The sequence below is a fragment of the Oncorhynchus nerka genome, linkage group LG6, assembly GCF_034236695.1.
Source record: "Oncorhynchus nerka isolate Pitt River linkage group LG6, Oner_Uvic_2.0, whole genome shotgun sequence".
NCBI lineage: Eukaryota > Metazoa > Chordata > Actinopteri > Salmoniformes > Salmonidae > Oncorhynchus > Oncorhynchus nerka.
Genome location: NC_088401.1, coordinates 56,744,326 through 56,770,529, shown reverse-complemented (window position 1 = coordinate 56,770,529; position 26,204 = coordinate 56,744,326). Strand labels below are relative to the sequence as shown.

The following is a 26,204-nucleotide window of genomic DNA, read 5'->3' as shown; positions in this document are numbered from 1 at the left end:
TGTTTTAGGGTCATGTACAAAATTGCCCAGTTGCCCTTTATTTTGGCTACCACGGCTAGAAGAAGAGATCTCAGTCACTTTGAAAGAGGTTTCTTTCTAAAGAGCGTAGGGGGTTTAAAGGGTGTATGTGTGTTTTGTCGGTCACCAGATCTCAACCTAATCAAATACTTATGGGAGATTCTGGAGAGGGGCTTGAGACAGCGTTTTCCACCACCATCAACAACAAAAAGCGATTCTTCTCATCGAAGAATGGTGTCGCATCCCTCCAATAGAAGTCCACAACACTTGTAGAATCTATGCCAAGGTGCATTGAGGCTGTTCTGGTGGCTCGTGGTGGACAACAAACTATTGAGAAACTTTACGTTGGTGTTTCTTCTATTTTGTCAGTTACCTGTACATCTCCTTCAGAAGTTGATATTTCATTGTCTTGACAAACAAACACATTTCAATGCCCTGCTTGTCTACGTGGTATGATGTCTTGAATTCACGTCTCCATCTCAACCAAAGTTAAAGAATATAACTAAATCTAATCTAATCAAACTTCTTTGGATGCACTTTAAATGACGTTTCATTTGATTAAGTCCTATTCATTGACTTTGTTATTAACGTGAATCCAACATATGAATTATTAACTTGAAGATTACATTTGAAATCAACCAAAGCTTGAAACCCTAACGCTAGGCCTATATGTATTGTCTATTTTTAGTTGAACTCTGGCGTCAAATTGAAACAATAGCTTTTGATTACTTTGTAAATGCTATATAGGCCTAAATAGTATAATTGATTATATATGTAATAAAGTATGGTTACATTTCATTTACTCTGTTAAACCGACCCCGAGGAACGACTTCGATAGCAACTGTGAATCGATTGAGTTATTAAGATATCTCTCAATAATCAATCTCACGATAGCACATTGGTAGTAGTCAGTGACAAATATAAAAGCTAAACAGGGCTGGGTTTGGTTAAAAATTCGGGAGTGGCAATGCGCGCAACCATCCTGTCTGAACGCAGGTCTCAATACCGTAGCCTATGGGTTAGTGTGTTGTAACTTTTCTTAGGGTTGTCGTGGGCTAACAGTAGGCTATAATTGGTCATGTTTGCATAACATATTTATATATCTAAAATGACCTTGTGAGAAAAAAAACATGCGTGAGGTTGTGCCCGAGGGGGGCGGGACAAGCCGAGGCTCTCAATGTCGGGGAGCGCGCGCTGACATCAATCTCACCATGCGCAGCGCCCAGAAAAATGTCTCTCTACATTTTACCCATCGACTCCTTCTGTGTGTTTACCAAATAGTCCCAGTTCTTATCTAAAAGGCATCCCCAGAGCGCCGAGGTGTAGATGAGTTCCTCCAGGAAAGTCACCGTGCTGCTTATGCTGGTGGTCCTGACAGTGCAAGGTAAGACAAGCGTTTTGAAGAAGTGGGGATGTTGGAGAGTTTGGGGAGTGCAGAACCAATTTACAATATGAGAGATCTGAGCGCTACTGCAAACTTCACATAGTATAATATAGGCTAGGTTATTCATCTCACAGATACATTCATTATGGAGTTTCTGTCTTATTGTAAGCAGTTCGCGTTGTTGATGGGTTGATTTTTTTCTGATTGTGCGACGAACTAGAAACCCCGTTTTTCAATCCGCAGCATTGTACGGTCAGAAATTTAGCCATCATCTCCCGACAGAAATTCACAAATTAATCGTAATGATTGTAATGTTTGCCCGTTGAAGCTTTTCAACAAAGTAGGCTAATTGTATTTTGAGTGGGGGGTTCTGCGATAACTTGGACAATAAACTAAACCACATAAATGAACGCTAATCCGTTTTTTTAAAGGCTACACAAGTTGGTTATAATCACAGATTCTGAGAAAATGTAATAGAACATGTAATGTCATAGGGCCTTGCAGCGCTATCTATTCAGATTAATATAGCGGATGGCTTTGGTGGCTGGTGGCACTTTAAATTGGGAGGACGGGCTCATGGTAATGGCTGGAACATAATGAAAGGAATGGTATAAAACACATCAAACACCTTGTTTTCCAAGTGTCTGATAACATTCCATTTACTCCAGACCATCTATGATCCTTCCTCCCCCCACAAGACTCCTCTACGGTAGGCTATGGTTTGTCATCCCAGGGGATGAACTGTGGTCGGGACTCTATGTGCCTTCAAGCACACGGAACCTATGTTTTCACTTTTTACTGCATGCCTGTCCAGAGATTCGTACACTGTGCATGCTGAGTGTGTTACTGACGTATCATTTCAGCTCTGCCTCTTCAAAACAGATGTAACATGCTAAAATAAATCTATACCTCCAAGCCACACTAAAGTGCACCTGACCTAACTTTCTGTGCCAAGCATTATGTACCATGGCCGTGTACGTTGTGCATCACACACGTGGTTTATGTATACCTGAGTTAAATAGAACTGTCCATTCCAGAGCTGTGAGTTGACTCACATGTGCCTGTGATCTGGAAAGTCTGGGGTGAGGAGCACAGAGTACATCTCATCCTGTCTCTGCATTCTACTCTGTAAGTCTGTTCTGTTCCCATCTACATTACCGTTCTGTTGTTCTGTTTAGTCATTCTGCAGTTCCACTCTGGTCTTTTCTGTTCTGTGTCACAGCTTTCTGTTCTTTGTTCTCATCTCGTTGCCCAGGGATGGTTCTATATCTTTGTGTGTGTGTGCGCGTGGGTGTGAGACCCTTCCTGTAACACCGACACCATTCTGTATACATCTGGCCCTTCTTTGGACACTGTGTTAACAAACCTCCAAACGAGCTTCAACGCCATACAACACTCCTTCTGTGGCCTCTGTGGCAACTGCTTTTAAATGCTTGTAAAACTAAGTGCGTGGTCTTCAACCGATCGCTGCCCGCACCAGCACGCCCGACGAGCATCACTACTCTGGATGGTTCTGACTTAGAATATGTGGACAACTACAAATACCTAGGTGTCTGGTTAGACTGTAAACTCTCCTTCCAGACTCACATTAAGCATCTCCAATCTAAAATTAAATATAGAATCGGTGATGTCATCTACAAAATAGCCTCCAACACTCTATTCAGCAAACTGGATGTAGTCTATCACAGTGCCATCCATTTTGTCATCAAAGCCCCATATACTACCCACCACTGTGACCTGTATGCTCTCGTTGGCTGGCCCTCGCTACATATTCGTCGCCAAACCCACTGGCTCCAAGTCATCTATGAGTCTTTGCTATGTAAAGCCCCGCCTTATCTCGCTCACTGGTCACCATAACAACACCCACTCGTAGCATGCGCTCCAGCAGGTATATTTCACTGGTCACCATAACAACACCCACCCGTAGCATGCGCTCCAGCAGGTATATTTCACTGGTCACCATAACAACACCCACCCGTAGCATGCGCTCCATCAGGTATATTTCACTGGTCACCATAACAACACCCACCCGTAGCATGCGCTCCAGCAGGTATATTTCACTGGTCACCATAACAACACCCACCTGTAGCATGCGCTCCAGCAGGTATATTTCACTGGTCACCATAACAACACCCACCCGTAGCATGCGCTCCAGCAGGTATATTTCACTGGTCACCATAACAACACCCACCCATAGCATGCGCTCCAGCAGGTATATTTCACTGGTCACTATAACAACACCCACCCGTAGCATGTGCTCCATCAGGTATATTTCACTGGTCACCATAACAACACCCACCCGTAGCATGCGCTCCAGCAGGTATATTTCACTGGTCATCCCCAAAGTCAACACTTCTTTTGGCTGCCTTTCCTTCCAGTTCTCTGCTGCCAATGACTGGAACGAATTGCAAAAATCACTGATATCTCCCTCTCTAACTTTAAGCATCAGCTGTCAGAGCAGCTTACCGATCACTGTACCTGTACACAGCCAATCTGTAAAAAGCACACCCAACATCTTGCTCTTTTGTACCCCAGTATCTCTACTTGCACATCATCATCTGCACATCTATCACTCCAGTGTTAATGCTAAATTGTAATTATTTCACCCCTGTGGCCTATTTATTGCCTACCTCTCTACTCTTCTACATTTGCACACACTGTACACAGATCTTTGTCCATTGTGTTATTGACTATACATTTGTTTATGTGTAACTCTGTGTTGTTTTTGTCGCACTGCTTTGCTTTATCTTGGCCAGGTCGCAGTTGTAAATGAGAACTAGCTTAACTGGTTAAATGAAGGTGAAATAAAATAAAATATTGCATTCTGATCCTGTGTGTGTGTGTGTGTGTGTGTTTGTGTTCCAAACCTGCTACCTGCAGACTGTGCCATACAGTCCCACTGTAGCAGCCAGTGAGAGAATGGGACACAACTCTCTCTCTAATAGTGTGTAGTGTCTTTACTATCATTAAATTGAATACTTAGTTTTTATCAAAGATTCTCTGTAATTAGTATTACGCGATCATACTGATTAATCATGTAACTGTAATTAACTAGGAAGTCGGGGCACCAAGGAAAATATTCACATTACAAAGTTATAATTACCTAATATAACCTTTCAGATATTTTATATCTGATCAATTAGTCTTCGAATTAATGAATTATTTACTTTAGTCTCATTCCAAACGTCGTAAATTGTTGGTTATCTGCACGAACCCAGTCTTCACTATGAGTCATCCATACATCAATTGTCTTAAATCATTTATTTACTAAGTGAGTCACAGAAATGCATAAACAAACAGTAGATAAGTACAAGGAAATGATAACGGAGTTTCCCTTGTGGAATAAACCGGTATCGCGGCTTGGTGGAGAAAAGGGGAAGTGGGGATCAACTGAGATGAGACACTACAAAGTTGATAATTATAACAATTGAAATGCTAATCCTTTGCACACGAACGCTCACTCATTCGGGAACAATTGCAATCAATATATATATTTACGCTCAGTGTGTCGTCGGGATCATTGTTGAAAAGTTAGTTTCTGTTGGAGAGTTTTCATCCTCTCTCTCGCTCTCTCTATCGTGGTTAGAGGGGATAGTTCAGACCGACATTCATTCATGTTGTTGTAGAATGGATGTTTCGCGGGGTTGTCGTTCTTCGCGTTCAATGATACCGAATTCCTAGCTGCAGACTAGTAATTAATATCAAAGACGTGTTCTTATTCTGTCGGTATCGATAGTCTAAGAGTTTAACCATGTGGTATGGTTAAAAGATTCAGCAATGGTCTACAGCCTTTGTCCCCTCGTAATGGAGAAAAACATGGTCTGGTGAGAATTTCTCAAAGTTGGGATTTATTCAGAATTGCAGAAAAGGGCCTGTCCCAGGATGCCCGACCCTAACTGGGCTCATGGCCGGTCTTCTGATTTAGTTTGACTCAAAAGGGAATTGGAGTTTCCTTCATTAAACAATCCAAAATCACATTACACAATTTTAAAAACAGTATCATCCTCACTCATTCATCTTATACAACAATTAGATGTAAACCTCATATCTGAGGCTATTATATAAACAGTGTTATGGTAATGTGGCCACACCGTCTCCCATGAGCTTCCCCAAGTTGTAACAAACGGAACAGTTTGTAACTGGATTCTTCACCGATCTTTTATACCTTCTCCGGAACGTAAATGTTGTTCGGACCTCAAGTTCTGTGAGGTGGAAGAAATTCCTTTGTTCTCTATGAAAACTAACTCTCTCTCTCTCTCTGCCTACCCTCTCCCTCTCTCTCGCTCTCTCTCCTTCCCCTCTTTCTCTGCCTACCTCTCCCCATCTTATCCTATCCCGCCCCCCATGCCTCCTTCTCCTCCACTCCACTTAGGTGCCATGGTGAATGTGTGGGCTTTGTCTCAGTCAGGGCTGTATCCTGGTCAGTGTGTAGATTAGAGTGTACAGTACAGTACACTCTGAGAGGAGGTCCATTCAGCCTCCCATACTGAGGCATTAGAACAGGTATTGTCTCCATCCTGTGAATTGGTGGTTTGTCTCTGTAACAGAGGAATTGCTGATCCTGCAATCCTAGGATTTGGGGTATTTATAGTGAGGGACAGAGACTGGATGAGGGAATTTGGAGGTAAGGAAGGACAAATAGGTACACTAGAAAGAGGCCGTCAGAGTAATGTGTATTCATAATATTTAGTGCTTAAGAGTCCACTCCCAAAGTCCTAATTCTACTTCTGGCCTTAATAAACATAAACCTAAGCCTAAACTGAAACCTAAGCCTATAGCTTCATCTCCACCAACCCTTTCCTAACCCTTACATCCAGCCCCAGTCTAATGACTGAACCTTTCCCAAATCCAAATGGTCGCAAAGCAGTGCTGCGTTTCTTGGTGGTGCCTCTCCCACAACCCCTATAGTAAAACTACAGCCCAATTTGCCTTTTTATGGTGACTGTTTATTTTTTCTTATGTTTGTGTGGGTGTTTGTGTGGATGTGTATTAGTGTCTCAGAGGTTCACAGATCCTCTTAACATGATTGCTGTGCGATTATTGCTCGGCACTTCGGTCTTACACACACACACACACACACACACACACACACACACACACACACGGTGGGAGCCTCATTTCACCGCGATACCCCCCACAGCTTAGCAAACCCCCCTTACCTCATCCTGCCTCCCTCCTCCTTCCCATGGATGTCCGTTGAGACATCCCAGTCTTCTGAACTGCGGACAGACTGAGCCACGTCTGAGGATAGAAAGAGGAGAGGATGGAGGGATGGAGCCTTGCCCGGAGGAGAGAAAGAGGAGAGGATGGAGGGAGGGAGGGAAGGAGCCTTGTCGGAGGAGAGAAAGAGAAGAGGATGGAGGGATGGAACCTTGCAGGAGGAGAAAAATAACACTCCAGAGCAGGAAGAGATGTCCGTCTTGATGTCTCCCTCTCTTCCTCCCTCTCTATTTCCTTTGGTTCTTACCCTCATCTCCCTGAAGAACTCTTGCTGTGCTGCCACTAGTTGTACTGTGACAGTAGAGTGGCCAACATTACCAACCATGCATTTAGCAAAGTGGCCAATAGCGGCCTTGCTACATATAGAGACAGCATGCCTGTATAAATATGATCCCTTTTCAATCCCTTGCTCCATATTCAGAATGTTTAGAATGTTCTGAATGTTCCTCGACATCCACTCCTGTCTGCATGACTGCTGCCTGACTGCATACGTACATTTATGAATCATGACGCAAACGCCACTGTGCTTTCAACTCAACAGTACTGGCTGCCTACCTTTGTCACACACGTTTGGGAAGCCTGTAGATTCTGTTGTGCACTGCAGTCCAGGGCCACTACGTCTCCTGTGGAATTCCATCCTCGTAAACCGCCATGCACGTGTCTCTGAGTGTGTGTGTGTCATCTGCTTCTGTGTGTGTGTGTCATCTGCTTCTGTGTGTGTTTGCCCGTGGTGTGGGGCAAGGTTGTTTTGAGTAAAAGGGAATGGTGTTTGTTGATGGAGATACACCATCAGCTCCTGATGACCTCAGGTAGCAGGGTTACTACACAGTAGGCTGGCAGACATTCGCATAAGCTCCTCACTGTGGACATTCAGCATGCAAGAGGGCAGCAGATAGGAGCAATATGGGGAGTATGGTAATCAAGGGTGGATGGATAGAGAGGCAGCGCGCACACAAGCACACACACACACACACACTGCTTCGTGGTCAAACATTCAGTGATCACATTAATTTCTCTAGTGAATCATAAAGCATGTCACAAACACCCTCAATCTTACTCTCTTGGACAAACGCTAACGCACACATGCACATGCACACACACACAGACCAATCAGAGCCATCAGCTTATTTTTGGTCGTAATTAGTTCCTTTGGAGCGGGCGACCCGCAGCCTCATGCATCTTTGTCAAGCACGCGTCTGATCAAAGGGCTCTCAGCCAATGAGGTTTCAGCCCTTTAGGGCTCTGCTCCATTTCCACAGAAAGGGACTCTGCTTGGCTTCTTAACTCCTAATCAATGTGGCCGTTGAAAAGATGTCTGCTTAGTGCTTTCTAAGAGCTGTCTCTGAGAGTCAGGCGTCGGTTCAGTCAGATCAACTGTTAACCGGCAATAGCCGACACCCAAATAGCTGATGTTTTGGCGGTGTCGGAGCTGGAACTGCTTTGGAGCTGTCAAATCGGTGAGCAACTGCTCTTGATCATTGTCATGAAGCCACACCCGTCCCACATGTTAGAAGTTCAGAATGAGAAAGTGTAGGCTATATAGAAATAATGACACTCAAATTGAAAATCATTTAAACTAAATAATGTGGATTTCTATCAGCTTAATGGAGGTGTAGATCACACCTCACATTCCAGTGTCTGAACTTGTGAACAAGGCTGCATGGGATTTCTCCTGTTAAAGATAGGGCTTTACTACTGCCCCCTTTGGAGGAATTGCGTGCCCATAGTAAACAGGAAAAAAATCTGTCCAAAATAGCTAATATATGCATATAATAATAATTATTGAATAGAAAACACTCTAAAGCTTCTAAAACCGTTCAAATTATGTCTGTAGCAGAACTCACAGGGCAGCCATTCTCCCAAACTCTCTCTTGTCATCAGAAAAGTTGGGCCAACTTTGACGTCATCGCCCCCACCCTTCCCAACCAGCTAAAGGATCTGGGAACAGTTTCTATGTCTTCAGCGCGATGTCTCCTATCAGTGGGGCCTGTCATTGTGAGAATCGCACGCCCCCTCGACCTTTGGCGGGCTGAAAACTTCGGGTCGCGCGAAAATACATGTACTTTCATGCGCGAGTCGGCTCCAGAGCTCTCTTTCTTCCAGGATGGACCAAACGATGTCGGTGTGTCTGTTCGAGCTAAGGATTGTTTTGCACGTTTATAACATGCTAAAGCTTGATTCTGCACTTAGTTTGACCAGTTTAGTCGACATATAATATGTAATTTTGAAGTTTTGATGCGCATCCACTAGAATTTTGGCTGCATTTCAACCGGAATTTGTCGCGTTTGATAACCTAAAGACACAGACTTGAAAACCAAACGCAGTTTTTGGTAAGTATGACTTCTTCCACGTCTTCTGATCGAAGAACATCAAAGGTAAGGGAATATTTATGTGGTAATTTTGGGTTTCTGTGGACTTCAACATAGAGGACACATAATGCTAATTTCTGAGCGCCGTCTCATATTATAGCCTAGTGAACGAATTCTGTAACGTTAAAAATAAATGTAACACAGCGGTTGCATTAAGAAGAAGTGTATCTTTCTATATATATGTAGAACATGCATATTTAGTCAAAGTTTATGATGTGTATTGCTTGTTATCTGACGTTATCTGCCGGAGCTATCATCATTTCTCCGGACATTTGAGTAGCATTTTTTGAACATTGCGTCATTGTAAACAGAGATTTAGCATAGAGAAATAGCATATTATTGAAAAAAACATAAATGTACTGTGTAACATGTCCTATTACTGTCATCTGATTAAGATTTTCAAAAGGTTAGTGAATTATTTTTCTTTTAATCCTGCGTTTGTTGATTGCATATTTTGTTCAACTTGGCTATTCAAATTAGCTGTGTCTTTGGTGGTGGTTTGACATAAATATGTGCTATGTTTTCGCCGTAAAACATTTTAGAAATCTGACTTGCTGAACAAGGTGTTTATCTTTCATTTGAGCTATTGGACTTGTTAATGTGTGGAGGTTAAATATTTCTAAGAATATTTTTGCATTCCATGCGCCACCGTTCCAGCTGAACGTGGGAGGGGTGGTTCCCAAAAGGGAACCCTACCCCGTCAACAGGTTAATAATTAGGGCTGAGATCCCGCTAACGGGATCAATATGACAACAGCCAGTGAAAGTGCATGGTGCCAAGTTCAAAACAACAGAAATCCCATAATTAAAATTGCTCAAACATACAAGTTTTTCACACCATTTTAAAGATGCACTTCTTGTTAATCCCACCACAGTGTCCGATTTCAAATAGGCTTTACGGCGAAAGCACCACAAACGATTATGTTAGGTCACTGCCAAGTCACAGAAAAACACAGCCATTTTTACAGCCAAAGAGAGGAGTCACAAAAATCAGAAATAAGAGAGAATTAATCACTAACCTTTGATGATCTTCATCAGATGACACTCATAGGACTTCATGTTACACAATACATGTATGTTTTGTTCGATAAAGTTCATACTTATATAAAAAAAGTCTCTGTATACATTGGCGAATTATGTTCAGTAGTTCCAAAAACATCTGTTGAGAGCCACATCATTTTACAGAAATACTCGTAAAAAATGTTGCGTTATACATGGAACTTAAGATACACTTCTCCTTAATTCAACCGCTGTGTCAGATTTCAAAAAAGCTTTAGGGAAAAAGCAAACCATGCAATAATTGGAGTACGGCGCTCAGAGCTCAAACAAGCCAAAAAGATATCCGCCATATTGTGCAGTCAACAGAAGTCAGAAATAACATTATAAATATTCACTTACCTTTGATGATCTTCATCAGAATGCATTCCCAGGAATCCCGTTCCACAATAAATGTTTGTTTTGTTCGTTTATGTCCAAATAGTTCCTTTTGTTAGCGCGTTTGGTAAACAAATCCAAACTCACGAAGCACGTTCACTAGGAGCAGACGAAATGTCAAAAGTTCCGTTCCAATCCGTAGAAACATGTCAAACAAAGTACAGAATCAATCTTTAGGATGTTTTTAACATAAATCTTCAATAATGTTCCAACCGGAGAATTCCTTTGTCTGTAGAATTGCGATGGAACAGAGCTCGCTCTCACGTAAACAAGCGTCACGAGCTCAAGGCATTCTGGCAGACCTCTGACTCATTCCCCTCTCATTCACCCCCACTTCAGAGTAGAAGTATCAAACAAGGTTCTAAAGACTGTTGACATCTAGTGGAAGCCTTAGAAAGTGCAACATTACCAATATCCCACTGTATCTTCAATAGGGAATAAGTTGAAAAATGACCAACCTTAGATTTCGCACTTCCTGGTTGGATTCTTTCACAGGTTTTTGCCTGCCATATGAGTTCTGTTATACTCACAGAAATCATTCAAACACTTTTAGAAACTTCAGAGTGTTTTTAATTCAAATATACTAATAATAAGCATATATTAGCAACTAGGACCTGTGTAGCAGGCAGTTTACTCTGGGCACCTCTGGGCACCTTATTTATCCAAGCTACTCAATACTGCCCCCAGCCATAAGAAGTTTTAATGTGACTCTGTAAAGCCAATGGCATTGTCCACTTTAGGTATAACCCAGAAGCAGCTTGTTGATTTGAAAGATCTAACAGAGTTCCACCTCCGACTTCGCCAAAACAACCGCTATGCTGATGTCGGCTGAAGTGGATCTGATTTAATTAAGCCCCTAGTCTTAGGTTGTACCGAGATTTGAGATAAAGAGTTGATGGATCAGGAGGAGGACATATACATACGTCTGGTTCTCTGTGTTTCTGGTTCTCTCTCCATAGTTGCATACAACACACAAACACATATCCTCGCGTCTTGACTGAGCCATGTTTAATGTGACAGCTGGCAGTTTCTGTCACAATGATGTCACCAGTGGTTGAAAAGTGAGAGGGTATTATTAAGTCTGTATGGTGTAAGGAACCTTCCAATCTACACAGAGAAAAAGAAAGAAAGAAAGAAAGAAAGGATGAAGGGGGAAGGAAGGAACAGAGGAAATGCATTTATTTTATTTTTCAGTGCGAACAAAAGGACCAATTAATGAACAGATTATAATTGCCCTCATTTCCTCTGCCCAATTAGGGGTTTAAACAAGGTTCTCAGAGCGCAGCCAATCAGGGACCAGTGCTGTGTTTTAATGTCGGCAGGTAGCGAAGACAGAAATTACAGCCATCCACTGGGCTCTCTCTGGAGAGGAGATCTTTCATTAAGCTGTAAGACTCAGCAGGTCTCGGCGCCGCTTTAAGTGACCTCAGAAATCTTGTGGAAAGTTTGTCTGGGATCTTATTAACAGAATGTATTACTGTAACATGGAACATTAGGGCTGTGGGAAACTGTAAGAAGGTTCTGACATGTACCCCTGGTGTCACGCCCTGGCCTTAGTTATCTTTGTTTTCTTTATTATTTTGGTTAGGTCAGGGTGTGACATGGGGGATTTATGCGTTTGTCTGGTCTAGGGTTTTTTGTATGTTTATGGGGCTGGTTCTTTTCTAGGTAGTTTATAGGTCTATGGTTGACTAGATTGGTTCTCAATTAGAGGCAGCTGTCTATCGTTGTCTCTGATTGGGAACCATATTTAGGCAGCCATATTCTGTGGGTATTTTGTGGGTGATTGTTTCCTGTCTTTGTGTTCTCTGCACCAGATAGGACTGTTTCGGTTTTGCCACGGTTGTTGTTTTTGTAATTGTGTTCATGTTGAGTTTCTCATATTAAAAACCATGAACTCTAACCACGCTGCATTTTGGTCCTCCTCCTTCAACGGAAGAAAGCCGTTACACCTGGCCAAGATGTCTAACATGTACCCCAGGACAGTTCAGGAGACTGTTGGGAAATGTTATTCTCCAGAAGAATACTCACATTAATTGTATAGGACTTGAGAGATATTTGAGACACATTTAGCCACATTTGACATTTATACTTTGGTCAGTTAGCAGATGCAAATCACATTTTATTTGTCACATTCCCATGGTTAGCAGATGTTAATGCGAGTGTTTGCAGAGAGGTCAAATACTAATTTCCCTCATTAAAATGCAAATCAATTTATAACATTTTGACATGTGTTTTTCTGGATTTTGTTGTTGTTATTCTGTCTCTCACTGTTCAAATAAACCTATCATTAAAATTATAGACTGGCAAACGTACAAAATCAGCAGGGGATCAAATATTTTTTCCCTCACTGTAAATGTGATATGAGTAATGAAAGATGTAAACATTATTAAAGTGGCATTAATTAGAGTGCATTGTATAAAGTGACTAGTGATCCATTTATTAAAGTGGCCAGTGATTGGGTCTCAATGTAGGCAGCAGCCTCTCTGAGTTAGTGATTGCTGTTTAGCTGTCTGATGGCATCGAGATAAAAGCTGTTTTTCAGTCTCTCGGGCCCAGCTTTGATGCACCTGTACTGACCTTGCGTTCTGGATGGTAGCAGGGTGAACAGGCAGTGGGTTGGGTGGTTGATGTACTTGATGATGATCTTTTTGGCCTTCCTGTGACATTGGGTGCTGTAGGTGTCATGGAGGGCAGGTAGTTTGCCCCCGGTGATGCGTTGTGCAGACCGCGCCACCCTCTGGAGAGCCTTGCGGTTGAGGGCAGTGCAGTTGCCGTACCAGGCTTTGATACAGCCCGACAGGATGCTCTCGATTGTGCATCTGTAACAGTTTGTCAGGGTTTTAGGTGACAAGCCGAATTTCTTCAGCCTCCTGAGGTTGAAGAGGCGGTGTTGCGCCGCCTTCACCACACTGTCTATGTGAGTGGACCATTTCAGTTTGTCTGTGATGTGTACACCGAGGAACTTAAAACATTCCACCTTCTCCACTGCTGTCCCTTCGATGTGGATAGGGGGTGCTCCCTCTGTTTCTTGTCCACGATCATCTCCTTTGTTTTGTTGATGTCTGGGCCAGCAGCCTTGCGAGAGTTAACACGATTAAATGTTTTACTCACATCAGCAACAGAGACTGAGGGGGGGGGATTCAGTCTTTGTTAGCGGGCCGTGACGGTGGCACTGTTTTACCCTCAAAGTGGGTAAAGAAGGTGTTTAGTTTGTCTGGAAGCGTGATGTCTGTGTCCTTGACGTGGCTGGATTTCTTTTTGTAGTCCGTGATTTCCTGTAGACCCTGCCACATACATCTTGTGTCTGAGCAAAAAATTGCGACTCCACCTTGTTCCTGTCCTTGCATTTTGCTTGTTTGATTGCCTTGCGGAGGGAATAGCTACACTGTTTATATCCAGACATATTTCCAGACCTCTTTCGATGGTTAAATGCAGTGGATCGCGCTTTCAGGTTTGCGCGAATGTCGCCATCCATCCATGGTTTCTGGTTAGGGTAGGTTTTAATAGTCACAGTGGGTACAACATCTCCAATACACTTCTTTGTAAACGCGCTCACCGAGTAAGTGTATAGGTTGATGTTGTTCTCTGAGGCTGACCGGAACATATTCAAGTCCGTGTGATCAAAACAATCTTGAAGCGTGGCTTCCGATTGGTCGGACCAGCGTTGAATGGTTCTCGTCACCGGTACATCCTGTTTGAGTTTCTGCATATAAGACGAAAGGAGCAAGATGGCGTCGTGGTCGGATTTGCCGTAGGGAGGACGGGAGAGGGCTTTGTATGCATCGCGGAACTTAGAGTAGCAGCGGTCGAGGTTATTGCGCATAGCGCAATCAATGCTGGAAGAATTTTGGTAGACTTGTTCTCAAATTTGCTTTGTTAAAATCCTCGGTTACAATAAATGCAGCCTCAGGATGTATGGTTTCCAGTTTGAATATAGTCCAGTGAAGTTCATTGATGGCCGTCTTGGTGTGTGCTTGAGGGGGAATGTACACAGCTCTGACTATAACTGACGAGAATGGTCTTGGTAGGTAAAATGGCCGGCACTTGATTGTAAGGAATTCTAGATCGGGTGAGCAGAAGGATTTGAGTTCCTGTATGATGTTATGATTTCACCATGAGTCGTGAGCATAAACCACTGCCCTTCCTTTTCCCAGAGAGGTGTTTATCTCTGTCGGCGCGATGCATGGAGAAGCCCGGTGGCTGAACCGATTCCGACAACATATCCCGAGAGAGCCATGTTTCTGTGAAACAGAGAATGTTACAATCTTTGATATTTCTCTGGAAGGTAACCCTGCTCAAATTTTGTCTACCTTGTAATTCTTAGGGATCGGCGTCACGCTAGCAGGACACCAGCCAACAACATCCGGTGAAATTCCTAGGGAGCGCAATTAAAATAAATAATCGCAATATTAAACATTCATGAACATTATATAATTTAAAACTTACAGTTTTGTTAATCTAACTGCGTTGTCCGATTTACAATAGGCTTTATGGCGAAAGCATACCACGAGATTGTCTGAGGATGGCGCCCCACATCAACATATTTTTCAACCAGCACAGGCTTCATAAAATCACAAATGGCGATTAAATAAATCACTCACTTTTGAAGATCTTCCTCTGTTTGCAATCCCAAGGGTCCCAGCTACAACATGAATGGTCGTTTTGTTAGGAAAATCCTTCTTTATATCCCAAAAGTCTGTTTTAGTTGGCTCCTTCGATTTCAGTAATCCACTCGTTCAAACAGGCAGACAAAGGAGTCCAAAATCTACTGTTAAACTTCATCCAAGCAAGTCAAACGACATTTCTATTTAATCCTCAGGTACTCTAAAATGTAAATGAACTATAATATTTCATACGGAAAGTAGTATGTTTGCAAAATATGTAAGCGTGTGCCCTCTCCATTTGCTCGCCGAAAGACCTGATATTGTTCCAGTGATCTCCTCACCAGAACTCCAAATTCTTGCTTGTTTTAAAAAAAAAACAAGCCTGAAACCTTGAATAAAGACTGCTGACATCTAGTGGAAGCCATATGAATTGCAATCTGGGAGACATGATTTACATAGGAACAATAGGTTTCCATTATAAGAGCCTGGGACCTCAAAACAATAATGATTCCGGTTGGTTTTTCTTCGGATTTCCGCCTGCCATATCAATTATGTTTTCGTCTCAGACATTATTTTAACAGTTTTAGAAACTTCAAAGTGTTTTCTATCCAATGCTACTAACTATGTGCATATCCTGGCCTGAGTAACAGGCAGTTTACTTTGGGCATGTCAGTCAGGCGTTAATTCAGGAAACTAGACCCTATCCCTAACAAGACCAAGAGACTGGCCATTGGCTAGTAGTATACTCGGGAGCGGTGTGCATGTCTATGGAGCCTTGCCAGGTGGCCGCTTCGTCTGCCCCTTCTGCGGCGTTGTTGCTTTGGATCACCTACTGGAATTAGCTCCATTGTCCTGGGTGGTGGTCCGAACAGAGTATCCGCTTCAGGAAAGTTGTATTCCTGGTAGTAATTTTGATAAGTTGACGTTGCTCTTATATCCAATAGTTCTTCCCGGCTGTATGTAATAAGACTTAAGATTTCCTGGGGTAACAATGTAAGAAATAATATATATGAAAAAAAAATTCTGCATAGTTTCCTAAGAACTCGAAGCGAGGCGACCATCTCTGTCGGTGCCATGCTACATGCCAGAGCCACTTACAGTTTGTGCATTCAACTAAGGTAGATAAAACAGCTACATATCACAGTCATTGAAAGTAAGCAGCATATTAGCCTGGACCCAAATCAGTTTGTACGTTTGCCTACTCCGTTGACATTTTCAAGCCAAACATGTTTTGTATGAGAATTCCATAAGGAGTTGGCAAGAGAGCAGCAACAGACTGGCACCCAGCATTACCATACACACTGAGTGGACAAAACATTGTAACACAAATGCTACATTGGTTAGGTCAGCGCTGTCCTTTGTGTGTGTCTTTAATGTGGAGGGAGACTGAGAGTGCCAGATCCCTCTGAAATAGAGTATCTAAACAGAGCCGTAAATATACACTGAACCATTATGAACGCCTGCTTTTTCCATTGCATAAATTAACCAGGTGAATCCAGGTGAAAGCTATGATCCCTTATTGATGTCATTTGTTAAATCCACTTTAATCATTAAGAACACATTCTTATTTACAATGACGGCCTAGGAACAGTGGGTTAACTGCCTTGTTCAGGGGCAGAACAACAAATTTTTACCTGTTCAGCTCAGGGATTTGATATAGCAACCTTTCGGTTACTGGCCCAACGCTCTAACCACTAGGCTACCTGCCGCCCCTTTACTCGAAGGAGTGCCTTTGATTTGACGGCCTGCACATGCACAGTTCGGCGCGAGACGAGCGTGCCAGGCGACCGTGCGCCTGGCACCTACTACCATACCCTGTTCAAAGAAACTTTAATCTTTTGTCTTGCCCATTCACCCTCTGAATGGCACATATACACAATCCATGTCTCAGTTGTCGCAAGGCTTAAAAATCTTAGTCTTTAAAACTTTAACTGACTTGCCTAGTTAAATAAAAGTTGAATAAAAAAAACAAGTTATTTTTGATGAAGATGAAAATGTGTCCGTTTGTTGCTTTCACGACGTTGGAGTAATAACATGTTCAACGTCTTAAGACATTGGTTCAGATCAGAGAGGTTGTGCCTTTTAGATTAAGACATTGGTTCAGATCAGAGAGGTTGTGCCTTTTAGATTAAGAGAAAATGAACAAAGTTTGGTAACAGAACGACGGTTTCTGCTGCTTGTGCTTTTATTCTGTTACCAGTTAGGAGAGTACAGGACGGTGTGTGTGTGTTTGCGGGTGTATGTGTTGGTTATCTAGCAGTTCTCTTCCTGACCTCACCTCTCAAACCAATTGTATTGAGTTCTTAGTCAATATGTTTCAGAGTTAAATAGGAACCATGTTTTTCAAGAGTAATCTTAAACATCCAACTGGTGTGGATAAAATAGATGTGTGGTTAAATTTGGTTGGAATGTGGTCCTGGCAGGGTTGTTGATTCAATACCTGTCTGGACCACATATAACCTACAGAACACACATTAATTACTGTTAACTGTAAGTCCCCAAAAATAACATATTTTATTCATTCTTTATTACCAGGAAATGGTGTTGTTTTGGCCCTGTTTGCACTTTTAATCACTAAATGCTTGCAGCCACTCTACTCTCTGGTCACAGAATGGAGGGGTGATGCACTGATGCTCAAAACCACTGGTCCCAGTATCTAGGCTGTACTGGTGTTAGTTGTCTACTGGTGCAGAGGCAGACAGACAAACAGACATGCTGACATACAGACTGCAGACAGATGGCAGACAGACAAACAGACAGAAAGACTGCTGACAGACAAACAGACGGACGGACAGACGGACGGACGGACGGCTGACTTTGGAGCTTGCAGGCTGGGGAGAGAGACGAGAGACTGCTGACAGAAACAGACGGACGGACGGCTGACTTTGGAGCTTGCAGGCTGGGGAGAGAGACGAGAGACTGGTGGTCTTTTAAAGGCTGTGTTCAATTAACCATGAGAGAGATGGGGGAGATAGAGAGGGAGGGGAAAATGATGAAGGAAGAAAGGGAGTGTGAAGGTTAGAGGGAGAGGAGGGGAATTAAAAGATTGGTGTCCTTTGAAGCTATGGCCGATGCGGGGGTGGAGGGATGTCCCAAGTGAGGCACGATTTTCTGCTCGGACAGGCGTGGGTTTCACGCGTTGTCCCCGGCAACCAAGTCACCAGTGGGGTAGGTTTTTGCACGTCACGAAATGACCTTCATACCTACTATGCCAGGTCTACTCAGAATTTAACAGGTTTGGGCACACACACACGCAGGCACACACACACACACACACATAACTGACATTGCGTTCCAGTCTGTGGGGATTTACTAAAAGCTTCCACTTGGCTTCCTCTGTAGAAACAGCTCCTATGTGTGACTCCTCACACACCGTACCTTCATGTGGACAAAGTGATAAAATGCTAAAGGTTGAATCATGACTTCTCTAAGTCCCCTTCATTTAAAGCCTGACAACAAGGGATAATCTCTTTGTGGTGGTAATTTAAAAAGACACCCTACTATTTTGTAAAAGCACCCCCCCAGTGGAGATTCCCTCTCACTCTCTCACTCTCTCTACCTCTCACTCTCTCTCTACCTCTCAGGTTGTTTGTCATCCAAGGGGGAGGACAGGCTGTTCAGGAAGCTATTCAGGAGATACAACCAGTTCATCAGACCAGTGGAGAATGTCTCTGACCCTGTTACCGTGGAGTTTGAGGTCTCCATATCCCAGCTGGTCAAAGTGGTGAGACTCACCTGCATCATTACTGGAGCAAATAAGCATATACCTTTGAACAAATTACTTGATTATGTACAGGCTATGACGTCATGTTCATTTTTTCCCCCCATCTCTTCTCAGGATGAAGTCAATCAGATTATGGAGACAAATCTTTGGCTGAGACATGTAAGTCAAGTTATCATCTGATCTAAGAACTGAGGTCTAAACCCCAGTACAGCAGTTAGTATAGTAGGCACTGTTCAAATCTGGTCTAAGATCTGTTTTCTCCTCTCTTTGTTGCAGGTCTGGAATGACTACAAGCTGAAATGGTTTCCCGTTGAGTATGACGGACTTGAGTTCATTCGTGTGCCCTCCAATAAAATATGGAGGCCGGACATCGTCCTCTACAACAAGTGAGCTCAATATCTTAACTATGTACATTATATCGATGTTCTCTTGTTGCTTTTCAGCCAACAGTGCTAAATGCTACACTAACCATCACCCATGGTCTCTTCTCCAGATCTGTGGGTGTTTTTTTGTTGCCATCAGTGATAAATGATATGCTAACTATCATATCTCCCCTCTCTTCAGTGCTGTGGGAGACTTCCTGGTTGAGGACAAAACCAAAGCTCTGCTGAAGTTTGATGGCACCATCACCTGGATCCCCCCCGCCATCTTTAAATCATCCTGCCCCATGGATATCACCTACTTCCCCTTTGACTACCAGAACTGCTCCATGAAGTTTGGCTCCTGGACCTACGACAAGGCCAAGATCGACCTGGTGCTAATAGGGTCAAAGGTCAGTAATCACACTGGTTAGCTAGTTTACTAACTCATTTGCTAGCTAGTTAGCTAACTCCAAAATAAGAAAATGTGCTGGGTTTTTTGGCTAATTCAATGTGGCTGGGTTTATTGTTTACTTAGTACATTTCAACAGGAAGTACTTCCTGGTCTTTTTTATGATGTAATCTCAGTCGAAACCCTCTTTATCTCCTTCTAGGAGAGAACTCCCTAGGCTCTGCTTCACTGCTAACATACTACTGTCTCTCCGTAGGTGAATCTCAAAGACTTCTGGGAGAGCGGCGAGTGGGAGATCATCGATGCCCCGGGCTACAAACACGACATCAAGTACAACTGCTGTGAGGAGATCTACCCAGACATCACCTACTCCTTCTACATCAGACGCCTCCCTCTCTTCTACACCATCAACCTCATCATCCCCTGTCTCCTCATCTCCTTCCTCACCGTCCTCGTCTTCTACCTCCCCTCTGACTGTGGAGAGAAGGTGACCCTCTGTATCTCTGTCCTCCTGTCCCTCACTGTGTTCCTCCTGGTCATCACTGAGACCATCCCGTCTACATCTCTGGTCATCCCCCTCATCGGGGAGTACCTCCTCTTCACCATGATCTTCGTCACCCTCTCCATCGTCATCACCGTGTTCGTGCTGAACGTCCACTACCGTACGCCCATGACTCACACCATGCCGGCCTGGGTCCGGTCTGTGTTCCTGGGGTTGCTGCCCAAGGTGATGCTCATGAGGAGGCCTGTAGACCAGGGCTGCCCCTCTGTGGGGAGTGGGAGAGGAGATGGAACAGGAGGGGGGAGTATTGGAGGTGGAGGTGTGGGAGGAGGAGCGAGGGGAACGGGGAAGAAGAGGAAAAACAGTATTGGAGGACGAATAGGGGGAGGGATAGGGGGAGGGTGTGTGCAGGTGGACGGGGGTGCGGTCGCAGCCGAAAGGGGGCAGGTGGGGGCGATGAACTGTGTAGAGTACGGTGAAGTGCAAAACAAGCCAACGTTCCCCTGTAAGGGGAAAGAGGTGCCCATCCCCACCGTTCCCCGGTGGTTCCCCCTCCTGCCCCTTCTGAGCCGGACCTACCCAAACTGCCCCGAGCTCTCAACGCCCCACCCAACATCAACGCAGTGGTGGCCTTCTCCGCGGTGTCACCAGAAATCAAACAAGCCATCGAGAGTGTCAAGTACATCGCTGAGAACATGAGGACACGCAACAAGGCCAAAGAGGTAGGACACTTTGGGTTATTACATAATTATTTGTCAGTAACTACTGCATCTAATAGGGAACTGAAGAGAGCAGAACCATTCCCTAGTCCTTCTCCCTCTTGCAGCTTGTCCAGTGGAAGTGGTATATAAAATACAAGCTGTAATTAGACTTCAGCTAAATGGAATTGGCAAATGTGCTGGGCCATGTACACACACACACACACACGGTACATCCTTACACACACAGATTCACATTAATCCATGCAAACACAATTTCATACACACATTCTCACACACAAATATTCTTACACACCCAGACCCAACTGAGGCAGGGTATTCTCTGATAGAGAGCCAAACTCCATGGGGTCTCATTCCTGCTTTCTACCTGGTTTAATCTGCAAAGCTGTTTGTGAGAGAGCTTCAGTTAGGTTCACCCCTCTCTCTGCATCTGGCTGATACGCTTGTTGTTGCTCAGTGTTTTCGCAGTCTTTTCTTAGTAAGGCCTGATCTCAGTGTTGAAATGATGCACACAGAACAGCCATACACACTTCAGGAGACAATGGCATTACTTCACCCTGAAGTAGTGGACCACAGCAGGCTGCTTCAGGAAAACACACATCTGACCTGACCCAATCCTGATATACGATAACATATGGTTTAAAAATAAGCTCAACTGGACACCTTAATGAGGCAGTGAATGAACTGAGATAGAAAGAACACAGGGCATTCTACGCCATTATAAAACAAATTCAAATTGAAATACCTATTAAAATTAGGCTACAACTAATTGAATGTGTCATTGAACCAATTACACTTCATAGCAGCGAGGTGTTGGGTCCACTTGCAAAACAAGATTTCACCAAATGGGACAAACACCCCATTGAAACCCTGCATGCAGATTTCTGTAAGATTCTCCTACATGTCCAGAGGAAAACTACAAACAATGCATGCAGGGCAGAATTAGGCCAATATCCACTAATAACAAAAACTCAAAAAAAGAGCAATTTAGTTTTGGAAACATCTAAACACCCCCTCTCATATCATTACGAAGCCCTGCAATGCCAAGAGCTGGGCAAAGAAAAGAGTCCCCTCATCCAGCTGGTCCTGGGGCTGAGTTCACAAACCTGTTCTACTAACACACTGAAGCCTCAGGACCAGAACATCCAATCAATCAGAATAAACCAAATTACAACACAGTCAAAACAAAACTTCTTGCTTATTGGGAAACATAAGCACAAGCATCAAGCAAAAGGCAGTGATATCTGTCCCTAAATTGACAGTATACCATGGCTAACTATTTGACCATGATTACTGACCAAAACCTTACGAAAACCTTGACAAAGTACAGGCTCAGTGAGCACAGCCTTGCCATTGAGAAGGGTAGACACAGGAAAACCTGGCTCCCTGTAGAGGAAAGGTTGTGCAACCACCTCAGAACAGCAGAACCTGAGACAGAGCTGCATTTCCTGACAAAATGTCCAAAATATAAACCAATTTGTAATTTCCCCAAATTTGAAACCCTTATTCAAGGTTTCAAAGACCTCTCTGATGAGAGTAGGCCACCCATCCTGTTGGGGGAGGACGCAGAGAGCTGTGGGTTGGCAGCACACTACTTTGCTGCCTGCCATAAGATGAGGGACAGTGTCTGACAGACCAATCAACCTGCACATGTCCTCTACTGTTATCCTTATTGTTATTGTTCAATGTATGGTTATTTTGACCCTTGGTTATTGTTGTTACTGTTGTCCTGTTGACAATTTTGATTCTTATTATTTTAAAATTGTAAATATCCAAAGTAAGCTTTGGCAATGTGTACATTGTTACGTCATGCCAATAAAGCAAATAGAATTGAATTGAAACTTGAGAGAGAGAGACAGGGAAAGAGAGAGGGAGGGAAAGAGGGGGGAGGAAAGAGGGGGGGAGAGAGAGAGAGAGAGGGGGAGAGAGAGAGAGAGGGGAGAGAGAGAGAGAGAGAGGGAGAGAGACAGGGAAAGAGAGAGAGAGGGACAGGGAAAGAGAGGGACAGGGAAAGAGAGGGACAGGGAAAGAGCGGGACAGGGAAAGAGCGGGACAGGGAAAGAGCGGGACAGGGAAAGAGCGGGACAGGGAAAGAGAGGGACAGGGAAAGAGAGGGACAGGGAAAGAGAGAGGGGAAGAGATTAATATTACTTCCCTTTTGAACTTTTAAATCCCTGCTTAACCCTCCCCTCACATCCCTTTCCTTCTTCGTCTTACAGTATTTCCAATTGCCTTTAATGATCTGTGATTCCCTGTCCTCTGACGAGCTGTGTGTCCCCCCCCCCCAGGTGGAGGATGACTGGAAGTACGTAGCCATGGTGATTGACAGGATCTTCCTGTGGGTGTTTGTGACGGTGTGTATCACTGGAACTCTGGGACTGTTCCTACAGCCTCTCATCGGCTTCTTCACATGAACCGTGACACTACTCTTTTCTCCTTTCTTTGTTGTCTTTCTGTTTCCGTTATCCTCTCATTCTCTCCAATCGTCAATTTTTCTATTCTCTCTCTCACACTCCCATTATTTATTTCCTCTTCTACTGGCATCTATTATCTTCCTGTCCAAAAGCCGGAAAAATACATGTATTTGTATTTTTTAAATGGCATTGCCTCATTATAACCAGTGATTTACTGTGTAACCCTTTTCTTAGGACAACTACATTCTTACTGGTTACCATCTCTGTTACTAGCCCTGTATTATGCCAGTAGAGAAGTTAGTTCTTGTTCTAGACATGATGCCAAACGGATCTAGAATATGTAGCTCTGTGCCGTATGTAGTCAGTGGCTGACTGAAGGAGTAACCACACGATGCCTCTTTCTTAATGGCATACTGTTCATGTTATGATACTGTAGTCTACTGATTTGTTCATGATATAAATTTGTTATATCTCTATCTTCACTCCTGTGCTATGCTTAAGGTCAGGAGTATTTCCTTACCAGGAACAACTCTATGGAAATACTCCTGACCTAAGTTATACTTTCTATACAATACCAGTCAAAAGTTTGGACACCTAATCAATCCAGGGTTCTTCTTAATTTTTTTAACTCTTTTCTACATTGTAGAATAATAGCGAAGACACCAACACTATGAAATAACACATATGGAATCATGTAGTAACCAAAAAAGTGTTAAACAAATCAAAATATATTTTATATTTGAGATTCTTCGAAGTAGCCACCCTTTGCCTTCATGACAGCTTTGCTGTAGAACACACAAAACACACACACACACAAAATAGTTTGTGTCCAAGCTTTTGACTGGTACTGTACAAAATATATAGATGATGCATGATTAATGATGCTAACTTTAAATAAGGTTTCTGTACAGACATGGTTTTATGACTTTAATATACCATGATAGCATGTTTACATATCACACTGGGGTTGGCTAACCACTCAATGTAAATGTACAAACTGTAAAGACACTTTGAAATGCACGTTGTGGATTAAAACCTCTCTGTAAAAGATGTGAAAACCCATCCTGTCTGGTTTCTTTCATTGACAAGGTGCAAACGTGTAGTAACGTGACTGTTATACGATCTCTGACTAGGGATTGGTGGAAAATCACCCTTTGCTTCTCTGGAATCAAGTGGGCTTTTCATGTGTATGGGTACAGGGCCGGCGGGCTCTGATGTTTTGTGTTATGGGTGTGTGTTGCTTGTGTTGTTGGCCACAGGCAGTGTCTGCTCTGGGGACAGAGAGGGTTAATGGCGGGATGAAAGGGGTTAATCATGCCATAATGATGTTATATAAACCATGGAATCCTTATTGGGGTCAATAAGTCCCATAGGCAGATGGAGGGGGAGAGGACAAGTGAGCTCATGGATGGAGGAGAGTTTTAGTGGAGGGTGGTGAATAAATGGAGAGGCAGGGAGAAATGGCAGGGAAGGGAAGACTAGATGAAAGCGGGAGAGACTATTACTGAGCTAATTATGTTATGGTCCATTTTATCAGACACAAGTTTCTTGTATGTTTATTTTTCCTATTGCGGTCCACATTTCATAAACTATCCCGTGGTCCGTTGTAAACCTACAGTATTCAGGGGCTGCAGTTGGCCCACAAGCCAGGGTTTGGACACCTCTTGTATAGATGTAGATCCAGTTGAAGGTAGGGGATAGAGGGATCAAGGAAGAGGAGACCGTGAAGGCTAGATGATGTGGGGAGTTAACTACAGTCATCTAGGAATTACTGGGGGCTTGTTAATGTCATGCTGGCTTTAATGTGTAATCTCTCTCTGTGTACCTGTCTGAGAGACCCTGGGTAGAGCAGCCACTTGAATTACATCAAGTCCCTGTCTGAGAGACACTAGGCAGAGCAGGCACCGGAGTTACATCAATATGACCCCCGATTGTGCTTTAATGTCACGTGTGCACACACACACACACACACAGTCTTGTACAGTTGAAGTCGGAAGTTTGCATACACCTTAGCCAAATACATTTAAACTTTTAAACAGTTTTTCACAATTCCTGACATTTAATCCTAGTAGAAATTCTCTGTCTTAGGTCAGTTAGGATCACCACTATATTTTAAGAATGTGAAATTTCAGAATAATAGTAGAGAATGATTGATTTATTTCAGCTTTTATTTATTTCATCACATTCCCAGTGGGTCAGAAGTTTACAAACACTCAATTAGTATTCGGTAGCATTGCCTTTAAATTGTTTAACTTGGGTCAAATGTTTCAGGTAGCCTTCCACAAGTTTCCCACAATAAGTTGGGTGAATTTTGGCTCATTCTTCCTGACAGAGCTGGTGTACCTGAGTCAGGTTTGTAGGCCTCCTTGCTCGCACACGCTTTTTCAGTTCTGCCCACAGATTTTTCTATAGGATTGAGGTCAGGGCTTTGTGATGGCCACTCCAATACCTTGACTTTGTTGTCCTGAAGCCATTTTGCCACAACTTTGGAAGTATGCTTGGGGTCGTTGTTTGGGGCGGCAGGGTAGCCTAGTGGTTAGAGCGTTGGACTAGTAACCGGAAGGTTGCAAGTTCAAACCCCCGAGCTGACAAGTTACAAATCTGTCGTTCTGCCCCTGAACAAGGCAGTTAACCCACTGTTCCTAGGCCGTCATTGAAAATAAGAATTTGGTCTTAACTGACTTGCCTGGTTAAATAAAGATAAAATAAAAAAAAAAATAGTCCATTTGGAAGACCCATTTGCGACCAAAATTATTCACATAATTTTACTTCCTTTTGTGATGTGCACCAGTCCCTCCTGCTGCAAAGCACCCCCACAACATGATGCTGCCACCCCCGTGCTTCACGGTTGGGATAGTGTTCTTCGGCTTGCATGCCTCCCCCTTTTTCCTCCAAGCATAACGATGGTCGTCATGGCCAAATAGTTCTATTTTTGTTTCATCAGACCAAAGGACATTTCTCAAAAAAGTACGATCTTTGTCCCCATGTGCAGTTGCAAACCGTAGTCTGGATTTTTATTACAGTTTTGGAGCAGTAGCTTCTT

General features: G+C 43.4%; 1 protein-coding gene across 1 annotated transcript; it reads left to right on the top strand.

Moving 5' to 3' along the window:
• The first annotated feature begins 1,230 nt into the window (after positions 1–1,230).
• Positions 1,231–24,223, top strand: LOC115130697 (neuronal acetylcholine receptor subunit alpha-3-like). The gene is given in 8 exon segments (XM_029662080.2): positions 1,231–1,402; positions 18,616–18,755; positions 18,870–18,914; positions 19,032–19,141; positions 19,320–19,527; positions 19,783–20,563; positions 20,566–20,750; positions 23,036–24,223. Coding segments are annotated over 8 exon segments (1,653 nt in total). The 5' UTR covers positions 1,231–1,344; the 3' UTR covers positions 23,162–24,223.
• The last annotated feature ends 1,981 nt before the right edge of the window (positions 24,224–26,204 follow it).